The sequence below is a fragment of the Carlito syrichta genome, unplaced genomic scaffold (assembly GCF_000164805.1).
Source record: "Carlito syrichta isolate Samal-C Ts95f unplaced genomic scaffold, Tarsius_syrichta-2.0.1 Scaffold10796, whole genome shotgun sequence".
In the NCBI taxonomy this organism is placed as follows: Eukaryota; Metazoa; Chordata; class Mammalia; order Primates; family Tarsiidae; genus Carlito; species Carlito syrichta.
Window position 1 is genome coordinate 95,594 of NW_006954892.1, and position 25,369 is coordinate 120,962.

Consider the following 25,369-nt stretch of genomic DNA (forward strand, 5'->3'; position numbering starts at 1 on the left):
ACAAATGTGTTCCTGTTTTTCTCCATCCTTTTTATTATTATTATTTTTTTAGGATCAGTATGAAAAGATATTTTGAGCAATGCTGAAGAAGAGAAAATGGTCTGATGAAGAGTAACTGAATTAGAAAAAAATTAATAGGTCTCTTCCAAATGTTAAACCTTATTTTATAATTGTGTTGGAAGCCTCTTGGGAAGTCCAACTGAAGTAGATAGCAGATCAGCAGTAGAGTGCAGATCAGCAGTATGGAGGGTTAGAAAAACAAACAGGCAGAAGTGGGCAACCTTGAGTTCAAAGCTCACTTCTAAGCCTTAGAGAAATAATAAGGGGAATAATAAAATTCACCCTGAAGGATGCTGTTAAGGATTGGCTATATTTCCCATAATGCATGTGTGAGATGGTAAGTGTTCAACAAATTGTCCAACCTTTTGTTCAGGTGTAGAACTTTTTAGTTTAAAAGTGTTGTCTTCATGTTTAGATTCATGAACGATATTTATAAACAATGACTTTAAAAAACATTTTAGACTATCGATGAGTAGATAGTTTTAAAATAGTTTTCTATGAGATATAGCTACTTGGTGTGAGAGCAGGAAGGAACATGAAATCAGCGTTGTTATCCTGATTTGATAAATGAGAAAACTAAATTAACCTGAAGTTAAGTGGAGTATCCAGAATATTCCATCTGGCAGTAGTTACTACTTCCAAACTCCTTTTAAAGACCTATAATTTAGATACCATAAAATACCTGCCACCAGGAGGAAACAGGATATAAAGTGCATTTTTATAGGGACAGTAGCAAAAGTTGCAATACAAAACACTTCTGTGTAAGCAAATTTACCGTGTCGGGCAGCGTCATATTTTGACATGTTAACTCGAAGCAGGAAATTATTCAGGCTGTTGAGATAAGCTGGAAGGGAATGATAGCCTTCTGGATCATACCATACCTGTTAAATTCCAAAAGAAGGGAAGATCAATATTGGGTTCAGATAAATTAGGTTGTCTTAACATCTGACAGGTTATCTTATTTGTATTTAAAATGAAAACATCAATTTTCCAATAATTTATTTTCTCTTGGAAGATTATGAACTACCCCCTAGAGGGTTGACCACAGACCTCTAAGTTTCCAATTTAGAGATGGGCAAACATTGGGAAAAAAGCTATTCTGTGTGATAGCACTAGAGTTATTAATATTAGTTACTCAGGATCGCCTCCACAGGTGAAGCTTGAAATAAACGGGAAAAATAATTATTATCTCCATCTCCATGTCTCCATCTCTGTGGTAGATCCATGGTGATTCTGAGACTCTCCTGGCTCTCAGTGATAGTAATAAAAAACAAATGGAATGGAGACCATGCAGAAGAAAAAAATAAAATACATAAACACTGTGTCCTTAATGCCTGATAACTTTGAAATTCCCTCACTAACTTTCTATTCTTAATTATAACTGACAAGACAGTGAGTTACTTTACCTCCTATTTAAAAGCAGAGGGATTTAAAATACTGATACATCTCAATTCAGGAAGCCCAGCTGATAATTCACAATTAAAAGCTGACAATTCACTTTTTTCACTTGTTCAAATTCTTAACTAAGAGACTCAGGGAGTTACACCAGATAAAGACTCATCAGACAGGGTTTGATTATCCTATTACCCTATATACTGAAGTTTGTTTTGCAACCTGACTCTGTCACAGGCTCACACAACAGATAAAGAAGGAAATCAAAGTGTTTTGTGACCCTGCAAAGCTGTCTCTTGGGGACTCCCAGACTCCAGGCATATTTTGAGACAAATTTATCTATCCTTTCTGAAGTCGGTCACATGTTGGACTTTATCAACATATCCAGACACTTGGAGTTTTTCTGCTCCTGTATCTCAACAAGACATCTTCTCTACTGATTTCCAAAATTCCCTAGATAGAACCTACCAATTGTCAGTCAAGAAATCTTTGAATCCACCTATAATCCTGCCCCCCCGAAAATGTTCCTCCTTTCTGGGGCGAACCAATGAAATCTTATATATATTAATTTACAGTTTTTTTTGTAACTTCTGCCTTGCTAAAACAATATAATCAAATTGCAATTCAACCACTCCATACATATGCTCTCAAGACTTCTTAGGGCTTTCTCTTGGGCCTGATCACTCACATTTGGCCAGAATAAACCATCTTAAAATATTTTACATCTTTCATGTGACATCTTTCATCACCATTACAGTCACTAAATAGTGTCCCCTATTTCCTACTACCAGATGAGAAATATGTGAAGTAAAATTAAAAATCCCTAATGTGACCATTGATTATTTGAGTAACCACGTGTTTGATTTTGTGACTCTAGATTGTTTTAGGAATAATCTAAAAGGAAAAAAAAGCAAACAGAATTATTTATCTTCGTCAAATTCTGTTAAGTTTCCAAGTTCTTTATGAAGCAAAGCTAAATATATCTATTTCAATTCTCTAAAAAGTTATGATATATACATAAAGAAAATTCAACACTACAAATATATAGTGCTACAAAAAATTATAAAGGAAGTACATCCATTAAAGGCTCACACAGCTTGAGAAATAAAGATTGTCAGCACCCAGAACACCTTCTCCCTGACCCTGTAAATCACAATACTCTTCCTTTTCACTAAACAATGTCGTTGAGTTTTGCCTATTCTCAAAATTTATAGTAAATGTAATCATTATGTATGCATTCCTTTTTTTGATGTTTCTTTGCTTATTAATAATGATGAGGAATTTAATTTGCCTGTTATATGGAGCTGAGTTCTTTCATTTCCATTGCTGAAAGTTCTACTGAATGAATATGAAACAATTTATTTCGTTATTTTATTGCATATGAACATTTTGAATTGTATTTTTGGTTACTTTATGAGAACTAGTGTTATGTGCACTTTTGTACATGTGTCCTGGCCCTGTGTCTACATGTTTCCCTAGGGCATATACACAGGATTGGAACCACTGTGCTATGAGGTCTGCATAATGCCAAATTGATTATACCTATGTTTTGTCTTTACCTCCTGAAAATGTTTAAACACGCTGATTCCATCTTCTCATTAGTATGGCATCACAAAAGAAAGATCATAATTTACCTTGGCAAGTGTTCTATTGGTAGGAACTGCTGTTACATCAAAACGAAGGTCTTTAGTCAAAGGTAGCCCAAAACTCCAACCTCCATATCTACAGAGAGTAACAAAATTTATATTTGTTTTAATGGAGAAAACTTTCCTAGGAATATCAGAAATGCTTAACCAGGAGTTCAATTTGCTTCTTTCCATTAATAACACATTTCTAGTACAAAATAAATACTGCCTGGAAAATATTTTATATTTTTATTTATTCTCTTTATCGTATTTTAGTCACAAGTGTACATTATAACTAGAGATAATAAATCCCTCTACATAATTGATTATGTGTAGCAATCATTCTGAAAATGAGTGACATATAATCTAATTAATTCCTCCATTTTAACTGACCCATGAACTATCTTAAAAAATTTAAATATTTTGGTACTTAAATATTCCTTTTGGGTAATTAATACTGAAGTGATAATATCAGGTCATACTGTCTTTCAAATTACTCAATTTCTTCTATACCCCATCCTGTTTTCCCTTAGTTTATCCTCTAGTACTATATATTTTTTTCTCTTCCTGAATGTTTGAAGGCAAGATGGGCATATTTAACTACTTGTCAGTTTATGGTCTCCTAAAAATGAAGAGTTGATTTTTAAAATCCAAGTCATAACTTTAAGAATAGTTAATTTAAATGTTCAAATTCTTGTGACTCCTAAATGTAGTGATATAGAACTATATTTTTTGACATGCAAATAGCATCACCGTATATTGTTCACTTTTTTAAAAATTTAATTTTGTTTACTTTTTGTTTGTTTTCACATTTTACATCCATTTATGTCTTTGTGTCCATCTGACTCCCAGAGGAAATAGACACAGAATAACAGGTTTTAAGGCAGTTGTTTACAACAAAACCCATTTTGTTGAAAATATTTATAAGTATGCCGGTGACAGGAAAATTCCTGGAAGGATATACGCCAAAATATCAATTGTGTTTATATCTGGGTGAAGAAATAATATTATCTTTCTTCTATTTGCTTATCTGTAGTTTCTAGTGATTTTACAATGAATGTTAATGGTGTATATATATTGGGAAATAAAGGGAAGAGATGGATGCAAGGGGAAATAGTAGTGAGTGAAAGACTGCCTACTTTACAACCATGGTAAATGCTTAGATAACTTAGGTACAAGCCACCAGAGAGTTTCTGTATACCCCTAGTCACTTTATTCCATTGTTACCATCTTACATTGCCATATCCATTTGTTTAGAGCTTAATTTTAACCACTTATTTTTATGCTTATAGCTACATATGGACACATTTTCTCCATATGCAGATATCATACTCTAAGTTTTGAGAGATTCATATTGGAACTAAGGCCCGTTGTCACCAAAAGTCATGCCTTAAAACTCTCTAAATTGGTATAATCCCATAATAACTTCTCTTTTGCTTCAAGAAAAAATTATATTCTAATTTAACAATACATTTTTTTAAGGCTCAAAATAGCCAATGCTTTTCAGTTTGCTCAAATAAATCTTAACTTAGAGTCAGGATAAAAGGCTATTTAATAAAACCAAGAATTTAACCCTGTAAACATGTAATCAATAGACATTTGCACCTATTTTGTCAAGTTTAGAAGGCAGTTGCTATTAAAATTAGAAAGTAATTAAATATGTTATACACAGAGTATTTTACCTTTTTTGGACAAACTCATTTGCAGTTGATATCAGATAATTTTCCATGCGGTGCCCAGTCAGGTTATAAATTACTTGGGAAGAGTAAGTTCTTCTGTGAGGTGGGGAATAGTTAAATTTAGGACATTCCTGGAAAATAAAGTTAAAAAATTAAGTTTTTTTCTGACCAGTGCTGTACAAGTTAAATAGACAACGTCAAGGAGCTTCAGTCTCATGATTTGTCTGTTACGGCAACTGGTAGAGTGTGATAAGACAGTCCTTTGACTCTAAAGTGCTTTGAAAAAGAAGTCATCTTGGCTGTGCTAAGAAATTAGAACAAATAGTTATTATTTATATGGCGCATATACATTTGTTTAGGAATCACTTAAAACCTAAAAAGAGCACAAGCTAACAAATGTGTGATATTTCTTTTTACTGTGCTGACAATCTTAATATGTTTGAACAATAACATTAAACATTAAGATGGCTCAAAACTCCCTCAATAATTGTCAGGGAAGGGAAAAAAGAATGTTTGCTTCTAAATGGAAAAGATAAGACTTCTCAGGGACTTGACAGAAGTAGATGAAAAGTTCACAACTAGGTACCTAACTTTAAGTACCTAACCTAGGAGTCACAGCTTAGCTATAGATGTACAAACTTCAAGTTTGGAATAATTTTAGCTTTCCAGAAAAGTCACAAAGATAGTAGAGAGTTCCTGTATATCCCTGACCACTTTACCCCATTGTTAACATCGTACATTACCATGTACTTTATTTAGAGCTTAGTTTTAACCACCAATTTTTATGCTCATAGCTTCCTGCGCTTTCTGACAACTTAACTTCTCAGTGTAGCTTTTCACTCTTCGTTGCCATGAAGTTTAGTTTGGGAAAAGTCTAGCACTTTTCCATAACACCACATGTGTGTTCCAAGAACATAAAGTTACAGGTTACTCAAAAAAAGTCAATGCTGGATTTTTAGCTTACATCAAATTGTACCAATTTGAAGATCACATTCCAGAACGGCACTGGTTTCACAAGTAATTAAAGGAGGGTACCCTTGTATACAGTGCAGCTTTATTATTAAATTATATTATACATGGAGAAAGGCACATGTATTTTAAGTATATTGCTTGATGAATTTGACAAACTGAGCACACTTGTGCAATCAACAACCACGTCAAGAAACAGAACGGTGTCAATACCCAGAGGCCATCTCATCACATTCCTTTCAAAACGTTACCACCCTCAGAGTAACAAACACAGCTTTGCCTGTTCTTATATTTTACATAAATGGAAAAATATAATATGTACTATCTTGTGTCTGCCTCTTTTCACCCATTACATTTGTGAGAAGCTTCCATATAATGTGTATAGTTATAGATCAACCATCCTCAGTTTGTTTATATAGTATTCCATTGTGGAAATATATTTTATTTGACTTACCCATTCTACTGTTGGTGGCGTTATTCACATTTCTGATGGGTATACAATAGGAGTGAAATTGCAGGTCTCACAGGTATACATACTTTTAGCATGAATATATATTGCCATGAAGTCTTAAAAACTATTCGCAACAAGTTAAACTCCCATCAGCTAAGCATGAAAGGTCTGCCCGTTACACATCTTTGTCAACACTTGAAAGTTTTCTTCTTTGTTTTAGTCATTCTGTTGAGTATGAAGCAGGGTCTTGCTTTGTGGCTTTAACTCTGTATCCCTTATGACTATCCTTTTAAATTTTTATTGATCACTTGGGTAGGCTGTTTTTGAAGTGTCTCTTTATGTACATTGCTAATTTTTCTACTGGGTTATCTATCTTTTTCTCATTGTTTTGCAGGAGTTTTTGATATATATTCTAGATATGTGTCCTTTGTTATATATTGTGAATATCACCCTCTACTCTGCGAATTTCCTTTTTACTCGCTTAATCTTTTGATGTATATGCAATATCATTTTTTTCTCTCAAAAAACTTAAGACTTTAGCCATAGTGTATGTCTGATGTACAATGCATCAGTTATGCGGTGACCTCACTGTTATGAAATATGTCTAGATATGTTAATTAAATGACAAAATAGGTTGAACAAATTTTAAATCTACTCTTTTTAGATGAATAAAAATGATCTAGATACAAATTTTAAGTATTAACTTAGTTTTTACTGTGAACTAAAGAAAATATATGAAGAATTTCAGAAATTATTTAGATTGAATGAGGGATTAAAAAACTCTGAATGCTGGGTATACTAATTGTTAAATACACAAGGATTCCAAAATATTCTTGTTGGGTCTCATCTCTTATTGTTAGAAACTGTCTTGCATGAGAATACCAAAATGAGTTACAATCACTGAAAATATTTTCATTATAAAATATTGTACCAAGACAGTTCAGGGTACAACCATATGTCACTTTGAAGAAAATACTGTTAGATTTTTCCCCTATGAGGAAGTAAGTAACTCTTAGAAATGAGTGACCGCTTTCCTTCTTAAAAGTTTGGAGAGTCTTCTGCCAAATCACCCTGAAAGCGCCCAATCTTGTCTGATCTCAGAAGCTAAACAGGGACGGGCCTGCTTCATATTTGGATGGGAGACCGCCTGGGCATAGTGGGTGCTGTTGGCTTTTTAATAAATAAATAAACAAGTAAATGATTTGGAGAATTGATAGGCTTTGAAAGCTAAGGTTCGTATCTATAGACAATAGAGTAAGTGATGAATAAGTTTTTCTATTTCTTTCAGAAAATGATTTTTTTCCTGCAGCCTGGAGGTGTCATTTAGAGACATACGGAGTTCTGTTCTAGACTTACACATTATTGACTTCTCAGCTGACCGCTACTGTGGCAGTCTCACTGTATTTTTAAATGTGACAGTTATGGTGGCATTTTTTCACGTGAAACACAGAGCTTTCTAATTAGCACTGAATTAAGACCAGAAATGTACTTTCAGTTGGTTTCCACGAAGACCATCATAGAATTACCTACTTTTGGAAATTTGACCTGAGATGGATCTGAAACAATTCAAAGTCAGTATGTTTTGCGCTGCCCAGATCTATATCTTTGAGCTACTAGCTTCCATAAAATGAATTATATTGACTCTTTGGTAACCTGGATAGATCTTTCAGGTTTCTGTATTTATTCTCTTCTTTTCCTATTTTACTGAAGCTGAATTCCACCTCACCTGGATATTTTCTGAGCAGGAGCAAACACCAAAATTAGTGATAGGTTCTCCACTGGTATTCCATTTTTTCAGACTGCCTTCTTTTAGACATCGTCTGCAAATAAAAATGATATTAACATGAGGTGTGTGTGTGTGTTGTATGTGTTCTCATGTTTACATATATGCATATAAATAAGAACTTGGTATTAAATTCAGGTGTGTAGTCGTAGATACAAATTTACTGATTTTTTTTATAACTTGAACGAACATTGCACTATCATTTTCAAGTGATCTGGCATTTGGAGATTGAAGGAGAACATTTATTAATACTTGATTAATATTAATACTTGCTTAATATTAATACTTGAAGATACTCATACAATTTAAGTTTATTGAATTGTTTTACTGTATCAGCATGCACTTTTTGTCTCTTTTATTCTCTTTGTTATTTACATCCTCTCTTCTGACAGGAAGGGGATGCTTTAGCATAATAATACATCAAGGTCAGGTGTGCATGTGTTATGTATGCTCTTGGAATTTGAAGAAGCAACAAGGTACTGCCATCTTCCAGGCAATAACAGAACACACGCACCCACACGCACACATGCACACGCACACGCACACACACTGGAATGTTGAAAACAACAAAAATAAAGGAGCAAGAACCACTTACAGATCACTGGTATTCAGACACATGTTGTCAATGCCGGGGAAATCCCACATTGCTGACTCCAGTGCTTTTGTACTTGGGTGATAATTCCTGCAATATTGAAGGAGAGAAACAAATTCATGATTTTTCTACTAGTCTCATATTATATTCATACTTGAAGAAATGCAATGTGCTGTCTATAGGACTATTTTCTTTTTTAAAATTTTGTTTTAAAGATGTGGAATACAATTCAGGAATAGGTATACAAGTGGTCATTGTACAGGTAAAGTTTGGGCCTCCCTTTGGTCCCCACTTTGCCTGGTTTGAGATCAGGTACCCTTATTGACTTTGCGTCCCCCATCCTCTCCGACCCTGGCAGTATCCCGCTACTGCCAATCCCTTTCTTATAGTATTATGACAAACGTTCAGGGTCTGCTTATGAGTGAGCACATGTGGCACTCTGTTCATTGTTTCTGTGATAGATCACGGAGTATGATAGACTCTAAATCCATCCAAGTTGCTGCGAAGTCCATACTTTGTACTTCTTTGTGGCTGTGTAATATTCCACTGTGTATATGTACCATGTTTTTAAAAATCCAGTATAGGACTATTTTCTTAATCTAGGAAATCTAAGAAAGACTTAGGATCACAGGAAAAAATATTCACGTCTCCATTTGACTGTCTTGCTACTCTCCTCAATGTCACATCCATCAGTGATTTCCCAGTAGATATAAAACATCGTATTATACACGACTCTAACATGGTTGTACAATATTTGCGAAACCAATGAAAAGTTGATGTATATCACAACAAGTGGGGAAGCCATACCTAACCTGGCTTTCTTGATGAAAGTCTAGTCATTAAAAATAAATATCCACTATCACTTTATTTTTAGAAGAATGCAAAAACTCTGAAAAAACTCTGTTGGCAATAGAAGTAACACACTGCAATAAACCAAGCTACCCATTCCTTTAGCAGAATCAGGCACTGTGGCTCTTAAGTTGCTTATTCTTCAACATTCCATGGCATTCAGTCAGGTACAGCCTGAAAGCATTTTAGAAATACTCGTTTAGTTCATGGAAATAAACTTACGCATAGAAGGCTGTCTGTTCAGAGGTACCATAAAGAGAGGGAGAGATCAGGATCTCCGGGTAGCTGTTGCTGGAATTTCTCAGTGTGCCAAGGCCCATGGCCGTGGTTACAAAGACGATAGGAAGGATAACCTGAGCAATGAGACCTTTCCAGTTCCTGCGAGTGTGGTGAAACCTCTTGATGAGTATGGCCATTATCTTCTTCAGTAATAGTCCAAAACCATCCAGTCTTTCCCCTCTTGTCAGGATTTTGTCTGATTAAGAAAAGGGGACTTAATGTGGTTCTAGGAAATCTTGATAAGTCAAGCAATAAACTAACTCAAAAAACTATGAATGGATAGCATAATATAGTGCAGTGGGAAAAGCCTGTATTTTAATAGCTTGAATTAGAGGTTCAGCAATTCATTTATCAGCCTTAGCCCCGAATCTTTCATTGGGAAAATTGAGAACCTCAGGATCCATCTCATGTAGAACTGAGTATAAAAGCATCTGAAAGTTCTAATTCACTAGACACAAAATATTATTAGTTATATACATAGCAATTTTACAAGGCAAAGTTAGATATCTAAAATTTCAAAGAAGGATATTGTCCTCAAACTCCAAATTCTCAATAAGTCTCAGGGCAGACTGAGTGCATATTACTAGTTACTAATACTCAAGAGATAATTTCTGTCAAGAGGCTGAATTCAAATGAGATACATGGACACTCAAACACCCACATCCATATTGTATTTCTTAGTGACTGTAAGTCATTATATGAGGTTCAATTAATTCACTCTAAGTATGGGAAAAGGGAAATCTTCTCTTCCAGAGTATAATTCTAGTTCATCCACTTACTTATTCATTACATTCTCTTTAGAAATGTGGAATGATTATATGACCTTTCAAAACTTCATTTTTACTACCAGAATGACAAAAAAAGAACTCATTGGGAAAAATGTGTACCTTCCCCCGCCCTTTAAAATGCTCCTTAGGTACTGAAAAAATTTTGTGGCTTCTGAGAGTCAGAGCTGCTATAGAGGCCATAAACCATTGCTTCCTCAATAGAGCTTTAATAGCTAATCATTTCAGCAGGCCCCTCTACAAATAGGCTCAAATATAGCATTCTCTCCGAAGGCCTGCCACCAAGCACTTCTTCATATGTGATGACAGTATTCGTCAACTCTGTGTATTTTAAACTTTCCATCACCAATTATGCAGCACAAAAATCATGATCTTCATTTAGCTGATAAGGAAAAAATACAAAGCTTCTTAATTTAAAATGAATTCCAATTAAACAGAGTGAACAAGTTTAAATGCAAACTCCTATCTCTGCAAAAAGGGAATTGTAGAGAGAGCTGAATATTTTCAGTTAATTAGTATGCTTTTCTGTTTCTTGAGAAATAACACGTGGATGACTTACAGGTGTATCCAATGTGCTTTCTAGAAGATAATGTCAATGAGGGGAACATTTTGACTTAAGAATAGTTTTAAATTATAAGACAGATGCAGAGACAAATACTTAGCATTTGTTTCTAAAGCAAATGACCACTTTCTAATCAAAGCCCTCAATTCCATATTTCCCAAAAGATGATAAATGAGAAATATGACAGAGGACACATTAGCCTCAAATTCCAGAAAAATACAAACATCAGAGATGATCTTTTCTGAGTTTTAGAGCCAGGCAAATGTTTAATGAAAAGTTCTGTTCCTAGAGACTTTTTTCCCAATTTAAGCAAACTGTTGAAATGACTACTCCATAATTTATATATCATTTTACAATATGCTTCCTTAAGTAAATAGTGCTTCCAGAGGTATAAATTAGCTGTCAGAAAGAGAACAAGAGACTGTAAAAGTTATTTTCAAAAGAGTCCAATCCCTTAAAATGGTATCAAGAAACATGATTTTTCAAACATATCTGTGTGAAGGACTCAAGGGGGGGATCTATTAGTACAGATTCTTAGCCATCAAGTCCAACTCAACCAATTCAGAGACCCTCCCCCAAAAGCATTTTCTCAGTACCTGAACGATTCAAAGTGGAGGGGATATTCAGCATGTTTTCCAGTGGAGTATCATAAAAAGAGTGATGATTTTTTAAAAATCTTTTTTGATGTCTATTGTCTCCATTTGAACATGTCTAATAACAGAGACTGAACTACCTTATAAAGTAACCTTGTCTATTGTTGGACAGCACCAATTACAGGAAGATTGCTAGGTTACTAAGCATAAATCTGAAACTGTACAAGTCACACTTTAAAAACGATTTCTAGTGGGTAGAAGGAATATTCATTACCACCTTATCAAGGGAATTTTTTCATATTCTTCAAAGGACTTTTGAAAAAGAGAACTCAATTTGGTTTAATGGATATTTTGTATATTTAAAAAGGGAAGGCTTTGTTTTCAGCTTTTTTGAATTTAGAATGAAACTTGACAGTTGAATTGAAAAAAATCAAAATCTGTCCTGTGCTTTTCTCATTTATATAATGTATTGAAATTAAGAAAATTATCCATATTCGATTTATACCGTCTCTGTCTGTGAAATTGCTGCTGCTCACAGATAAATCATCAGGAGTTGAGATGCCATTGGTACCAGAAGTCCCAATTTTCTTTTGTGTTAAATGCTCAAGACTCATATCACTATTTTTCTGTGATTCTTTAGTCAAGTTCAGAAAGACCTAGAAAGAAAAACCAAATCACTTTATTAACATAAAAAGTCTATGTCTTTTCTAATTTTTAAGCTTAATTTTGCTTATTTCTTTCTTTCTTTATTTTTCAAGATGTGGGGTATAATTCCGGGTTAGGTATACAAATGTTCATTACACAGGTAACCTTGTTGATAAGGTGTGCCCCTCCCTCCCTTGGCAGTTTCCCTCAACTGCCAATCCCTTCCTTATAGTATTATGATAATTGTTCAAGGCCCACTTATGAGTGACAACATATGGTACTCTGTTCTTTGTTTCTGTGACAGATCACTGAGTATGAAAAAAATGTAGTACATATACACAACGGAATATTATGCAGGCATAAAGAAGGACAAACATGGACTTCACAGCAACTTGAATGGATTTAGAAGCTCAATTCTGATTCTGAATTTTTATCACATTCGTTGAAACAAATATTTCCCATTTGACTTATAGTGTATATTCTTGTGTGTAAGAGATACGTATTCTCCAGTTGGAGCAATGCTTTATTCTCAGAAGCCAATCTTACCTAAGAATAGTATTGAAATAATTTTAAGCTTTTCTGATTTTGTTAAATGTTTCTTCTCTTAAAAAAAAACAAAACAGACAAAGCGGAGACCAAAGGGAGGCTCAGACTTTACCTGTACAATGACCACTTGTGGATCCAATCCTGAATCGTACCCCATATCTTTAGAAATATATATATATAATATAGTTGCTATATAAACTATGCATATTTATTCTAAGGAGTAGCAAGCTCATCTTTAAGGGGAAAAAAAGAAATGTTGACACGTACCTCTTCCACAGTGGTATCTGAAATGCCATAGCACCCAATGTTGAGGTGACCCATGCCATTGTCCAGTGCTCGTAGGAGTGACAGATAGGCTCCTGACACTTTGGTGCTGAACGGAGGAAGCACATACACAAGCTCTCCTCCGATGTCCTCCTTGAGGTAGGCTCCGGGGAGGTGTGATTGGATCATTGCTGTCACAGCCATGGTGTCACATATTGCATTTACATTCATATTTGGACTCTAGGAACAAAAACCAGAAGTTAAATACTTGTGTTTCTTTGCACTAGAGTGTCCTGGAGCCCTAATCAGAGGGCGGTGGGTGCTGTTAGGCTACTCTGGAGCTGAGTCAGATCATAACTCGCTGCTCCTGTCCAATTTGGAACCCCTACGGTCGTCTGCAAGCCATTCTTCTGCAAGTCCCATTCTCTGTCCCTTCTCCAGCCTCCTCCCTCTGCTAGCTCCACTCCAGAAACAACAGTCTCTTTTCTCTTGTTAGAGGACTTCAAACTTAGGCATACCCCCTTCCCAGGGTCCTTGTAATTGCTGCTTCTTTGTCCCCAGATAGTGACATGTCCCAAGCTCTCACTTCCAACTCTTGACTGCAGTGTCACTCTCTCAGAGCACCTCTTCTCTTATTACCCTATTTAAAAATCACCCCACTTAGCGTTTTCTCTTTCTCATCACCCACTTCATTTCTATCCACAACATAGAAATAAACATACTAAATGATTTACTAGTTGCTAATCGTTCACATACTAATTTACTTGTTGATTGTATTATCTGAATTCCTCACTCTCTGTCAGAATAGAAACTCCATGAGGCCAGGGATTCTCATAACATCTTTTCACTACTGTATCCCCAGTGCCGGGGACACTATTTGGATGCATCGTAAGGTATGATGTGCACCAAATGCAGCGATTTCTAATGAGTTAAATCAATACAACAATGAACTACTTTTTATATTCTGGAAGTCACCACAGCCTGATTGGATATAAAATGAGCAGTAGGGCTCCAACCTGCCTCGTAACATATAACATACGTCTTGCACAGTATGGTTAAATCACAGGCCCTATACCATGGTGCAGGGCTGCTTCATGAGCAATTTTGATTTCCAGATGTAAAAGCACTACTGACTGTCTCTGCATTGCCACTTGATGAGCACTGATCACAAAGTGAATATATAATTTCACATTATTTTCATTGACTTTGGATAATGTAGAAAATGGAATTTTTAGCCTTCTAGACTAAAATGTTAGGGGCGCTAAAAAGGATGGTTCACCGTCAGTAATGCATTGTTTTTTTACCCAGTCCATTGGTTCTCGGAGTGCAGTCCCCAGACCTGCAACCTCAGCATCACCTGGGAACTGAAGAGGAATGCAGTGAACTCTGAACCCCCAGCCCAGAACAAATGAATCAGACTCTCTAGGGGTGGAGTCAGAAATCTGGATTTTAACCAAGACCTCAAGGATTCTGATGCTCACTCAAGTTTGAAAACCATCAAGCTAGCTTATTCATCAATTCGAGCAATGCATAAAGTTGGAGAGATTCTGCCTCCATTTCATATAAAAAGTGATTTACGACCCCGTGATGAGGTATATTATCTTTCCTACCAACCTTCTTCTTGGTGAGCGTGAGGTGATACCCGTCCCCAAAGGCTTCCTTGAGGTAAAACGGGGACCCGCAGCACCGGAGCCCACCCTGCTCCAGGAAGGCAATGCGGTCGCTCAGCACTTCAGCCTCGTCCAAGTGGTGCGTCGACAGAATGATTGTTCTGGCTTGAAAACACAGACAAAAACAACAGAAGATGAAAAATGAAGGCACGGCTCCCAAGGTACACAGAGCCAGCAAGAGCAAATCCTGTGATAGCTCAGAGGAGTCGCGTTTCGTGAGCTAACTGAAAAACTCACCAGAAAGAACTTCCAAAATGATCAAAGAAAAATCCAGAAAGGGTTGAGGAAGCATTTGAGGATGTTATCATCCACATTGGCAGCAAGTAAGCCATTACGCAGAATGGCTAAATGTCTGTCATTTGTCATATGGACATTGACAAGTCTTCCTAATCTATCAGAATTTTGACCCTGTGGGATCATTTTTGCATTCTTTTTCTATTTCTTTTTTCCCCCTCTTTCTTCGCTGTGAAAAAGCAATAATTTTAAAGACTTTTTGAATATTCCTCCCTGATTAATCCACTCCACTCTGATTATTCCTTTGCTTTGCATCCTGTTAGCACTTATTTAATCTGTTTTCAGTTTATTTTCATTTGTGTATGTTTAGTATCTCTAATTAGATTCTCAGCTCCTCTAAGCAGACTTTAGACCTTCTGTTGGAGTTGCACACTCTCGAAAAGCCCAGTTAAGTGCTCAAAGCACAGTGGGCACTAGATAGATATTAATTAATTGACCTAGAAAGTTCTCCGGGAGATGGGAAATCTTTGGAAAAGAAAGAGCCCATCTCAGACCTTTAAAGTATATTGTACCCTATAAATATGTACAACTATAATGTATCTATAAATATTAAAAATTGTAAAAAGGCTATCGTAAACAGAAAAGGTTTCAGCTTGCTTTCGTGTATCCGAAACAGCAGAAGTATGACTGTTGAGTAGAGAAGTCACAGGAAAGTACTTGTACCAGTTTTGTTCTTGGATATAACATCCCATATACTTCGGCGAGAACATGGGTCAACTCCAGTGGATGGTTCATCCAAAATTACTACCCTCGATCCACCGATGAGAGCTATGGATATGGACAACTTCCTCTTCATCCCTCCTGACAACGTTCCAACTCTCTTATGACGATGGCTGTACAATCCAGTATCTTTTAAAGTCCTTCAAAAGTAATGTATGATGGTTACTTTTCATGGATAAAATATTTGAATACTGGAATAATAAAATAAGCACTCTAAGTTAGAGGAATTCATTAAGCAACTATTAGGTGCTCAGCAAGGTACGATAAACTATTGAGGATTAGTATTATTATATTGAGGTTTATAGTTCTCAATTATTTATCATGTATTTGGTGGTACAAAATTAGTGTTCAGGAAAAATACAAGGGAATATATAGTTCATTCATTTGACAAATATTTATAGAGTACCTTCCAATTTTGTGCCAGGACGTTTGTTAAAGGTGTTTAGGAAAAGCAGTAAGCAGATAAAGTTTCTATCCATGAGGAGATTATATTCTAATTTGTGCATGTATTGATTGGGAGAGGTGCAGGAGAATCCAGTTGATAAACGTATTACCAAGTAAGTAATAAATAATCAAGAAAAAATGAATAAAACAGTGCTTGGGCCATGCTATTTTAGATATCTATTTCACATATGGCAGTCACCTCAGAGATGGTGATATTTAGGCAAAGACTAGGACACTAGTCATTTGACTGGGAGTAAGTCAAATGACTATCTGGGGAAGGATGCTAGAAGTAGAGAGAAGAAAAGTTAAAAAAAACAAACAAACCCGTAGGCTAGAATAGGCCTAGCATAATCAAGCAACTAGGGCTGTGTGACCAAAGCAGAGTGAATGTGGGGGAGAGTGGAAGGAAATGAAATCAGAAGTGAGAATAGAGACAGGACATGGAGGCCTCCTAGGCCTTGATAAGGACATTCCTGAGTGTTACTCTGAGCAAGACAGGAAGCAATTGGAGAATTGGAACCCAGGAGTGACATGGTCTTATTTGCAGTTGAAAAGACCACCCTGGCTGCTCTTTGAAGAATACATTATACAAGAGAAGGGTGAAAACTGAGAATCCCGTTAGGAGGCTTGGACCAGTGTATTCACCACAGAAACTAGAAGCAAATGGTTTAGGACAGCATAGGAGCCAGAGATGAAGGGAGTTCATAATACCCAGCTGGTGAGGATAATGACATTCAAGGTACCCAATGTCAAAGAAGTAGGAAAAACAAAAAGCAATCGCTTTGTGAGAAAACATTTCCTCTGGGTATTATTACCAGAGCTTTACCAACCAAGCTATGGGTCTTTGAGAGGACCAAGCAACTCATGTTCTCCTTCCTATCATAACTTGCCTTTTTACTTCCTCGTGGAGCTGCTTTTTAGTCCAGTGAGGGACTTTGATGGAGCCATATAAGAGAAGGTGTTCCTTAGTAGTGAGATAACTGAACAAGACATCATGTTGCATGCAGACCCCCATGTTCTTTCGTACGGTGTCTAGGTCTGTTTTGATATCTTTTCCATACACAAAGATGGTGCCCGCTGTGGCCCCAAAAAGCCCGGTCAACATGGAACTGTCAATGAAGAAATGATAAATTAGGTATGAACCAAGCACAGATGCTAGATATTAGAACTCAATATATCACCATTGTTAGAAAAAAAAAAATGTAACAGTAAACCTTCTCAGGCAAAGGCAAGCTATAAAATAAAATTGTATTACATGGGAACAAATAATAAAAATTACTTTTAAGTTTTTAGTAATTAAGAATGTATGTTACATAAACACTACATGATTGTGGTGGTGGTAGTGGTGGTGGTAATAATGACAAAAATGGTTGGGCCTTTTAAAAGCAAGTATACTCTCTCCTTGAGCAAACCCATGCACTCCCCTGGCATTCCTTAATATTTTCAGGCTGACATATCTCAAGTTAACATCTCTAGCCCAGACCTCATTACTCAATTCTAAGCTGGCTCCATACATCTAATAGACAATGTCACTTCTCTGTACAATGTCTTACAGGGTTCTCAAACTCAACATGTTTAAAACTGAGCTCACCATCTTTGCCCTCAAACCCATACCCTCATCATTCTTACCTCTTTCACAGTGGTAAGTTCATATGCTGGTTGCACAATACTGGAATTCAGAAGTCGTTTATGCACCCCCGTTCTATCTTACTCTCCTAACCATACCCCCATCTCTCCATTCTCATGGCTATCTCCATGGAGCCACTACCATCACCACCTGCCTAACCCATCCCTGTAAACTCCTGTCTCTACTTGCCACATGCCCTTTGGTCTGTGACTATTTTACCTAGCTAATTCCCCATCATCTTTCTGATGGTTGGTAAACTGGGTAATTGTTAAATACCTCCACTATAATGCAAACCCCATGAGGTAGGGAAAAGGCCCTGCTTTTTCAGAATTCTGTTCAGTCCCTAGCCAATGCCTTGCAATGACAACTTGTGGATTAAATAGGGAATCAGTAGAATATGCCATTTTCCCCATAAAAACATATTGAAATGCAAACAAGATTCTTTATTCTTCATATTAAAGCTTTATATTTAGAACAATAAAATGGGGACATCCTCAACTAAAATGACAACCTCTTGAAAAGTCTTTACTTTTTCTTTTTTTTTGAGTTGGAGTCTCACTCTGTCGCCCAGGCTGGAGTGCAGTGACATGCTCACGGTCACTGCAGCCTCAACCTGCTGCTCAGGTGATCCTTCCACCTCAGCCTTCCAAGTAGCTACAACTACAGGCACACACCACCATGCCCAGTAAATTTTTGATTTATTGTAGAGACGAGGTCTCACCTAGTTGCCCAGACTGATCTCAAACCCCTGGGCTCAGGCAATCCTCTTGCCTCAGCCTCCCAAAGTACCAGGATTACAGGCTTGAACTACTGCCCAGTCAAAAAGCCTTTTCTTCACTGGCCTTTCATTGTCTATTAGAAGTAGGGCCTTTTAGGCATGGTATTTTCACTTGAAAGCTGACTCTGACTTTAAACAGGTCTTGCAAATAAGAGAGGCTATATATTCGCTCATTTCATGACCTTCCTTTGTCCCCTTTTATTTACCCCCCAAAATTAATTCAAATGTTTTGGCAGTCCCTGGGCTTACTCGTGATGATACCAAATAAGATATATAGGATGCTTTTTCTCAAACACAGGCTAGAGTGCTGACAGCATCTTAGAGCTGACTCAGCAGCTAAGTAAATGTGGAGCATCACAGGCAGATCACAAAAAATAACTCAAAAGAATGTCACTTTGAAAACAGTTGAATCTCTTCTCCATTCTGACACAGGAAAATGTGACTTAGGTGAGGGATGAGAAAGAACAGCCCATGTACTTACTGACTTTTTTTATTTATATCTGATTGCTGATGAGTCTTTTTTTTTTTTTTTAATGAATCAAGGCAAAGGTTTCCTGTAATGGAGTAGCTGGGACTCAGAGTGTTTACACCTGGATGTGCAAACCCAAACTTATACATGCACCAGGATAGAAATGCAAATAAATGGAAAAGACCAGGTGTATGAGACAGTGCAGATTGGTAGAAACCAGGGATGAACCAGCAAGCTGATGCTCCCTTTAAGAGATCGGTCACTAATGACCCCAACCAATAGTCTCCACCTAAGGATGTGGTCTCAATGTTGTAGATTTCCTATTACCTAGGAGTTGGCAAGAGTATTTTTATTAGAAAGTGCACCACTTAAAAATACTGGCACGGAGGTAAAATTTTAAAATAGTATTGGCCGGCCCAAAATTAGGCAGACTAAATCAAACTATCACCTGATGGGCCTGGTCTGATCTCTGAGTTCACAATTTAGAGCCTCTGATTTAGACTTCATCCTATAGTACACAGATTGAACCATTTTACTCCATCTGAGACATGTATTAACTTTATGTTTATAAAAGAGGTTAGTTTGTTAAGAAAAAAAGAAGACCTTATCTTTTCAAATAATATACTTTCATGACAGTAAGTGCTGAAAAGTAACATACATGGTAGTAGTTTTCCCAGCTCCATTGGGCCCCAGCAATGAAGTAATATGCCCTTCATAAAAGTTCAGATTGAGGTTATCAACAGCAACTTTTGAGCCATAGATCTTTGTGACTCCATGCAGGGCAACCCCGACTGTGAGATCTTTAGGTTCAGGTTCAACGTTGGAAGGAAACGTGTAGTCGGGACCTACAAGGAGAGAAATCAAGGGAAGGGTAGTAAGCTCTCAAACAGGAAAATGCAGCTAGAATATTTGACTTTCTCTTAATTAAAAATCAAAGATTATAAAAATATCACCCTCTAAGTAAGAAAAAAAATCCAGAAACAAATGGTTTATTGTAGTCTTCAGCTTCCTTCTCACATGGTTACAGAGTAAATGAGAGTCAAGGACTAAGGTTTATATCACCCTTCTCTGTTGGAAAAAGCAGTCCCAGAATATAGTATCATAATACAAATTCTTTTTTTATTCAATAGATCTCAAATATTCAAAATATAAGCCTAAAAAACTGGCCCTCTGATTGGGCAGGATGGTACCAATTTCTAAAAGAAACTGTGTGATTTTACAATGACAAGACTAATTCAGATCTGTGGTTTATAGAATCCAGTTCATTAATTGCTACCTACACCTCTTTTAGGCATCACGAAAGGATTGCTTTTATGGGCCATGCTTACTTTATAAAGGTGATATTTTCATAAAGATGACACTGTCACCCAATGTCAGTAAGACATGAGCTTGGAACTCTTTTTCCAGTATCCATGACGGCTTATGCTAAATTACCCGTTCTTGTTACTTGGTTACTCCTTATGACTGGTGACAGATGGTTGGAGTTGGGGGTGCAGACGGTGGCCAAGGAGCAAAATTTTTCTCTGTGTGAGTCTAACTGGACCACAAAGGGATCTGCAATCTTGGCCTAATTAGCGCCATATGCTAACCAACTGAACTAATGAGCCTCGAAAAAAAACCACGATTGAATCCCATAAGAGTCCAAACACGTATGTGTAGACATATTCATCCATGACTAAAAGGATGATAGCTCTGCCATTTAGAAACACATAATTAAAACTACTAGTCATGTAATTTTTATATTATTTCTCTCATCGCCATGCATGTGGTTGACCTACTTGTCTTGCTGGCAGATGGGTTGGTGTTCTGCATCATGATATTAGTAAACATGAGGCCATTGCTCTTCTCACGGTTCACCTCTGAACACCCAAATCGCTCCTTCCAATAGGAAAGAAGTATAGGAAAATACCACGGAGCGGCCATACCATATGTTCCTGTAATACAAATGTTTTGAGAAAAGTGACTATTCATTGATTGTTCACATTAAACATCAGAAATTAAACAACAGAATACTATTTGTGACTAGGGAAGTAGTTTCAACTTGTGATACTATATAAAATTAAAAGGTTTCCCACTACTGCCAATCCCGTCCCCTTGCCCCTTCCCCTGGCGGTTTCCAACTACCGCCAATCCCTTTCTTATAGTATTATGATAATTGTTCAAGGGCGGGCACACCTCATCAGCAAGGGTACCTGCACAATGAACATTTGTATACCTAACCCTGAATTGTATCCCACATCTTCAAAATTCAAAATTTTAAAAAAACGTCCCTTCCCTCTGGACCAAACCAATGAGAATCTCACGTGTATTTGTTATGGTCCAAGTAAATGCTTGGCTGCTATCTCTGGATGCCAATAAATTGAGAGGCCTGGAACTGGCAGAAAGAAGTTTATTTCTGAATTCAGAATTCAGGGAGACAGAACTTGAATTCAGACAGAATTCAGGGAGATCCTGGCATTTCTGAACCAGTCTCCCCACCCCTTAACTTCCACGGTCCGTTTTTACAAGTTCAGGGTTGCTGATACCTGTAGATAGACTGTGTGACTGACAGAGCACCATAAAAAACCAAACAAACAAACAAAAATAACTAAAGGGTGTTTTCAGTTTTCAAAATACATCTAGAAAGATAACCTTATATTTCTTATTTTTATTTTTTTAAGCAGCTTGATGGAGGTATAATTACATACAGTAAAATTTGCCCACTGTAAGTATAGTTAGATGATTTGTGATAAATTTATAAATTTAGACAACCATCACCACAGTCCAAGTTAGAAGATTTCTATAACTTGAAAAAGTTCTCTCATGCCCATTTTGCAGATAATCCCTGCTCCCACTCCAAGTCCCAGGAAATGACTGGTCTGCTTTCTGTCTCTACATTTTTGTCTTTGATAAAAATCTTATATAAATGAAACCATACTCTTCTATTTATGTACAGCATTAGAAAGTAAAAATATAAATAAGTTTAATTGAAAAACACTTCAGCATGTTAGAAGGGACGACTGTTTGAGACCTAGAAGGGAGAACCTAACTTGTCTTCTTCCTTTAGAATCTGGTAAATTCTCCTTAGAAGTAAGAGACTTTGTTTTTGCCTTATGCTATCTCATACTTCTGTTTGGAAAGACTGGATTGATTTGACATTATCCCATGCTTCTTCATTCACTCCATCTTTTAAAGAAATATCAGAGGGGAAATTCAGCAGTACCCCATCTCATCCTGAAAATTTTTAGTTAGTTTTGGGATCTGAGTATTTCTTTTTGGAGACTGCATATGGCAAGCCGAGTATTAGAACCTCTACATTAGCTGATTTTATACCGATGGCAACCATAAAAATCATATACCTGTAGGGAGCGCATCCATACCTGGGAAAACGTTCCTGACATACCAAGCAATGAGGAAATAAATGAAAGAGTCAGCTAGGATTAGACAGCACAGCCAGCCAAATGAGGTGGTGTCATCCTGAACTGGGGAGCTGTACATATTTTCCCACTGAAGACCTAAAAAGTGAACACAGGGCTTTATTCTTCTGTGACACATATCCCAGCTGTGAAAAATAAAATCCAGTTTTAAAGAAGGGGAACCTACCAATGCCCTGTTCTTCATATCGGGCAACGTACTGGCTTGCATAACTGAATGCTGTTGGAGACAGCAGGCTCTGCGAAGAAAATGAACAGCAAGGATAGTTCCTGTAGATTTCATACATTTCACCCAGAGTGATCCTAAAATACTGAAAACTTTGGACATTTATGTAGATAAAGTTGGTGCTCACTTTCTAAGCATATTAAAAAATATAGAGGTCCCTTCCCAAGCATGCTACAACTCCGAAAGAAAAGTAGAGGTAATATCAGAAAACAAAAGCAGGAAAACTACAACTTGGAAAATATTTGTTAAAAATTCAAAATATATATTTAAATGAAACATATTCAATGTTGCTCAGCAATTTGCAAAATAGGTAATTACAGGGTAAAATTAAATGAAAACATTAGGGGCTGGAAGGCATTTTTGCTCCGCATACTTATTTTAGGTAACAGAAGGATTATGAATGGAAATACACTTAAAATATCAATTGATTGAATACTGACAATTGCAACCAATTGCATATTTAAATTTTGTTTAAACCCAAAGCAGTTGATGCTGGATACAGTCATTCATTATTTTCTATTTCCATAAATAGCTAAGTTTTCATCTGACAAGATTTGCTTCTGCTTTCCAAATTTCAAAGTCAGTGATCTCAATGTTTTTTATTAAAATTCTTAATTAACTTAGTGCTTTTGAATCGAAAAGACAAAAAAGAATTTAAAGTTGATTATATGCTGTCAGGGCAATTGTCTTCATGCCTGCAAGCTGTATTATATGTCATGAGAACCATGAGAATTGTTCACATCTGAGAATAATTCCAATACTAGAGGCTCTGAGATGTTTAACGAATTGGACCAACGAAAAGTTAGGATTTTTAATGACCTCTCAAACGTGATGCACTACATTTTAACTGTTCTTTCTTCAGGAATTATTTCTTAACAGCATCACATATTATGGTTTGGGAAGCATTTCATTGTCATATGCCTGGTATGCCATGAGGTAGGAAAAAAAAAAACAGACTCTCGTTAGGATATTAAACTTATTTTGCTATCACTAAATTTTTAAATTTAGATGACTCAATTTCTGCTTGATAGTCTTTTTTTTTGAGTAGGAGTCTCTTTGTCACCTAGGCTGGAGTGCAGTGGTACACTCATGGCCATCGCAGCCTCGACCTTCTGGGCTCAGACAATTCTTCCTCCTCAGCCTTTCAAGTAACTGGAAGTATAGGCACAAGCCACCATGCCCAGTTAATTTTTTTATGTATTGTAGAGACAAGGTCTCACCAAGTTGCCCAGGTGGGTCTCGAACTCCTGGGCTCAGGCAATCCTTTCACCTCGGCCTCCCAAAGTTCTGGGATGGCAGGTTGTTTGACGATAGTCTTAAAACAAGCAACCCAAAAGAGTGCATTCATCTCCCACAGTGCCATCCCAACAGTTGACTTACCATGAACACTTTCACGACGTAGCTCAACTCATTCTCAACTGTAACCAGAACAATAAATGGAAAAAAGGCAATGATATAGATGAGGCTTCCAATCAGAGCGGCGATGTTGGTGTTATTGAAGAAGACACTGATAAGATAGCTCATGGCAATGACTGAAAAGCTGTAGTCCGAAAAGTACAGGAACAAAATGAACCCATTCGTTTTAGGGAGAATATTGCCGAACTTGAGTATAATGATGAGGATCACGATGGTAACCAGCAAAAATCCAACACTCTCTATAAGCCAGGCAAAAAAATGGCTGCAGGAGTTCACACCCATCATTTTCATGTACTATAAGAAGGAAAATAAATCAAGTATCTGTTATTTATACCAGTCCATCTTAGATTGTATGTTCCCAGAGTACTCTCAATATAATAAGTGGCTTTTATGGTGAGGTGTTTTTTTTTAATGACAGTTCTAATTTTTCATTGGTATCTGACTGATATCTCCAAATTAACTAATTTAGAATAGATGATCAAATTTATGGTATTTGGTGAAGAATTTTACAGCATGAATTTGACATTTGTGTAGACATGAATATTTCAAGCTGGTGAAAAACAATAGTTTAACTATTAGTTCAATGCAGAGCCTGAGATGATAAAAATCCATAATATTCTTTTTTACTAACCATGAATGAACCACATAACGAGTTTTCATATTCCTGAGAAAAATAGAATAGGCCTGATTCCTAAGAATTTAAAACACAGACACGTAAGGGATATCATCTGCTTTAGCCATGGCATCTCCTCCTTAACACTTACTAGCTGTCTAGATCAACAATTGTCATCCTTGTTTTGCAAAAAGACATTTGTGCATCCACAATAAACTCCTGTGTCTAAGATACTCTCTATCTCTCTCTCAATTTATATTATTTGATAAGTCAGTGATATCCCCACAGGCCAATGTGTTCCACGAGGTAGAAAAGCAAACCAGCATGACCTCTCTGTGCATGAACTCAAAAGGATTCTGAAAAATCTAAAGACCCTGGACCTTGGTTGGCTTGAATTGGGTTCAGAAACACAGGAACGCGTACGAACTTTGGGGGAACCTGGATGACTTGGTTTGTAATGTTAACAATTCATGATTAATGTTAAGCCTATGAACCTAATATCCCATTTTTTAAAAAAAGAAATACTCCACTAACATCTTTATAGTCGATTTTTGTCATTGTTGTTGCAAAATTAAGGATGTCCAGTGCTTCACCTTCTTAAACCTATCTTGTCCAGGAAAAAAAA

General features: G+C 36.6%; 1 protein-coding gene across 1 annotated transcript in view; it reads right to left on the reverse strand.

The window, feature by feature from the left end:
• Positions 1-25,369, reverse strand: part of ABCA12 (ATP binding cassette subfamily A member 12) — a 176,659-nt gene that overhangs the window by 27,769 nt on the left and 123,521 nt on the right. Inside the window, exons 24-39 of the mRNA XM_008053854.1 lie at positions 24,096-24,425; positions 22,659-22,728; positions 22,436-22,570; positions 20,864-21,010; positions 19,735-19,921; positions 17,093-17,311; positions 15,702-15,898; positions 14,689-14,849; positions 13,078-13,314; positions 12,125-12,275; positions 9,623-9,875; positions 8,555-8,641; positions 7,903-7,996; positions 4,760-4,887; positions 3,087-3,174; positions 836-941 (exon numbers count right to left, since the gene is read on the reverse strand). Coding sequence (XP_008052045.1) covers positions 836-941; positions 3,087-3,174; positions 4,760-4,887; positions 7,903-7,996; positions 8,555-8,641; positions 9,623-9,875; positions 12,125-12,275; positions 13,078-13,314; positions 14,689-14,849; positions 15,702-15,898; positions 17,093-17,311; positions 19,735-19,921; positions 20,864-21,010; positions 22,436-22,570; positions 22,659-22,728; positions 24,096-24,425 — 2,590 coding nt within the window. The remainder of the gene's footprint in view (positions 1-835; positions 942-3,086; positions 3,175-4,759; positions 4,888-7,902; positions 7,997-8,554; positions 8,642-9,622; positions 9,876-12,124; positions 12,276-13,077; positions 13,315-14,688; positions 14,850-15,701; positions 15,899-17,092; positions 17,312-19,734; positions 19,922-20,863; positions 21,011-22,435; positions 22,571-22,658; positions 22,729-24,095; positions 24,426-25,369) is intronic.